At 38.8% G+C, this 3,244-nt stretch overlaps 1 protein-coding gene across 1 annotated transcript; it reads left to right on the top strand.

Moving 5' to 3' along the window:
- The first annotated feature begins 955 nt into the window (after window positions 1–955).
- On the top strand, window positions 956–2,517 carry LOC134219158 (large ribosomal subunit protein mL39). Its single transcript, XM_062697861.1, has 5 exons — window positions 956–1,142; window positions 1,205–1,387; window positions 1,601–1,843; window positions 1,905–2,350; window positions 2,408–2,517. Exons 1-5 carry the CDS (start codon window positions 1,088–1,090, stop codon window positions 2,465–2,467), a joined length of 987 nt encoding a protein of 328 aa, XP_062553845.1. The 5' UTR covers window positions 956–1,087; the 3' UTR covers window positions 2,468–2,517.
- Window positions 2,518–3,244: the final 727 nt, after the last annotated feature.

Genomic DNA, 3,244 nt, shown 5'->3' on the forward strand with positions numbered 1-3,244 from the left:
TATCGGTTGAAATGGCTTATTGTTTGCTGTATAAAAATGTAAATAAAAGGTTTACAAACAAAATAAAAATATGTTGGAGATCAGAAAAGCATGCTCTTTATGTTAAACTATAAAAAACCTCATATTTTTTTTGCTAAACAACCCAATTACGGCGCCTTTCTTGGCCAAGGTTCCAAGATTGAATCACGAGATTCAAATATTTTCCAATTGTTTTGGTGTATGAATGCGTCATTTTATCTACGGATCAATCCACTTTGCAATTACGGCGCCTTTCTTGGCGCCAACATGATGATTTCATTTAATTGAAAATTTGAAAAACATGAATAGAACACTGCTGGGGAAACCAGCGAGTTTGTTCTATTTGGCTTCAGATTCAAACTAGAATAGTGGTCGAAAATTTGGAATGAAACTGAATCACTCCTGATTTCACTCTTAGCATTTCCATATCATTGTAAATAGTTTAACTGCACGTAGAAGTAACACACACAAAATCATTAATTTAAGGTCTATTGATTTTTCTTTTGTGCCGTCGAACCTGTATCTGTGTTTACCTCCATGGAATTCCAGTGATTTCCAATAAAAATAATTTAATGATAATGTGACAAACATTTTTTTCAAAATTCTAACCCAACATTTAAAAATGCACGACTCATATTTCACCATGATAAATATTATCAGATTTTCTGGATATGATACACTGCGCGGCGTTTGTAATGTTAATGTAATGTTTGAAATGAATCACTCTCGAAAGGTACGCGGGTATGCCACGTCTAATTTTAAGAAAATCAGGCAATAATATTTAAATTTCATGATTTCTAACTCAACATTTTCAGAGGGCAGCACCGCGGCTTTGTCATGGCGAATAGTCGTTCTGCACCACCCTTGGGCGGTGCACCGCGGCTTAAGATCGAGAGCTAACGTGGCGTACAGCGCGGGAATTTGACATTTCAGACGTTTAGGCCGATGAAAACAAAACATTCTGCTGTGGCCGGTTCGGTGTGACATAAGAGAATTTATTGAATTTGGTTCTAATGTGCCTCATAATTTAATAAATTCGTTCAATTTTCCTATAAAAAGCAGTAACAAAATGTTGAACACAAGTAAGACGCTAATATCAGTGAGCAAGTCACAGCAATTTGCAAGTAAGTACCATAATTTTGTTGATTTACAGTTCGATTGTTCATCACATGTTTTCGCATTACAGGGTTCTTCTCCATTGTGCCGAGACTGCAAAGCACTGCCAGCAGCTTGTTTTCGAAGGAGCAGTTTCGACAAAGGGAAAATGTTGGCCGGATAGAGAAAATCGAGATACGGTACCTTGGAACTCCAAAAGATACGACTCTAATAATGAATCAAGGACTCTCCACCCCACATGATTGTGCAAAACGTAAGTATTTGTATGCACTAGTCTATATTTTTCGGAAATTAGGAATATCAGCACACCGTTTTGAAACAGCAATAGATACGAGCCAATATTTGTTTGAGCACAAAGGTTCATACTCCAGTTCCGGCAACTCTGAAACTGTGCCTGAAATAGCTTATACTTATCCAATGGTACATTTCATTTTAAACAGAATAGTGTATCCTCTTTTTATTCCAGATATTGGTGAAAAGTATTGCCGATTATCTGCTCTGGCACTTCTCGACAACCACACCCCTTGGGATATGCGAAGGCCCTTAGAAGAATCCTGCACGCTTCAGTTGCTAAACTTCACCTCACCAGAACCGCATTTAGCGAATAAAGCATTTTGGAGAACTTGTTCATTTCTTCTCGGAGCTGTTCTACAGAAAAGCTTCAAGGAAGAGGCCGGCTTGTTCTTACATAGCTTTCCAAAACCAAACAGTAAAAATTTCAAGTTAGGTTGCAAGGTTATATAAATTCTGTTTCTATTTCTATATTACAGTAAAAACGGGCAGCTTTGTACATGATATTGCGTTATCTAAATCAGGTTGGAAACCAACGGTTCAAGAACTGCGTGCTTTGTCAATCGAGATGATTAAACTATGCCAGCAGGAGCTACCGATCGAACGTTTGGATGTAAGCAGTGAACTGGCTCAGCAAATGTTCAGCAACAACCCGTACAAACGTGAACAAATTCCAAGCATTTCCAGCCAGAACAATGGATTGGTGACGGTTTACCGGGTGGGAGACCACGTTGACATCAGTAAAGGACCTATGATCAGTTCGACCAACTTGGTAGGCAAATGTACAATTGCTGCCGTACACGAGGTTCCCAAAGCGAATGCGGATAAATTGTCACTATATCGTGTACAGGGCGTTGCATTACCTGTAGGATTAAATATCAACCACTTTGCTTTTGGGGTTTTGGAAGATCGTGCGAGAAAAATGGTAAGTTATCAGTTTGGTAAACATTAGTTCAAATACTTACCTGACATTTTTTTGTAGAATCCTGCCAAGCTGCCAAATGAACCGTATGATGAAGCAGTTGCTGAACAAGTAGCTTAAAAATACAAAACAGTCTTATTGTAATAAAGAAAATCTTTGTGACATGATAATTTTGATACGTAATTGCTACATTTGATTGACCGCCCGCGCCGATTGCTGCTACTCCATCATGGTCAGAATGCACAGATTTTGACTTTTAGGCCAAGATGAATACACAGCTAGTCGTGTATTCATCTTGGCTTAGGCTATCCAGGGCGATGCACTTTCGAATTTGTTGTTCAACACTGCATTTGACGGCCTGATAAGGAGATTTGACGTGCAGAGGAACGGCACTATCCAATGATGCTTTTAATCATTTAGTAATTTGGTTTGGATCACTTAGTAGTTTATCAATAACTCATTCCAGAGACTGTATGGTGGACTTCTAGGAAGGTAGCATCGTCGCATATGCTCCTAGGCTTTGTGGACGACATCGACATCATTGTAATCGATCGCAGAGCAGTAGTGGAGGCTTTTGTCTCACCGAAAAAGGAGACGCCAAGGATAGGCTTAACCATTAACTCTACCAAGACAAAGTACATGGTTGCGGGTTAAAATACAGGAGGACCAGACCTTGTGGTGTTGAGATAGTGCTTGATGAGGATGTGTTTGAAGTTGTTGAAGAATCTGTTTACCGTGAAGTACCCTAATTTCGCGCACTTAAGATCTGACAAATTAAAACGTTCATTAAAAAACATGTAGTGGCCATTTGGAAACATTTGCTACTGCATCACGTAGTAGAAGGATTCTAGGTTCTCAAAAAAATGTTACTAGCAAATTTTGCTGCTATTTAAAAAA

This window comes from Armigeres subalbatus, chromosome 3, assembly GCF_024139115.2.
Source record: "Armigeres subalbatus isolate Guangzhou_Male chromosome 3, GZ_Asu_2, whole genome shotgun sequence".
Lineage (NCBI taxonomy): Eukaryota > Metazoa > Arthropoda > Insecta > Diptera > Culicidae > Armigeres > Armigeres subalbatus.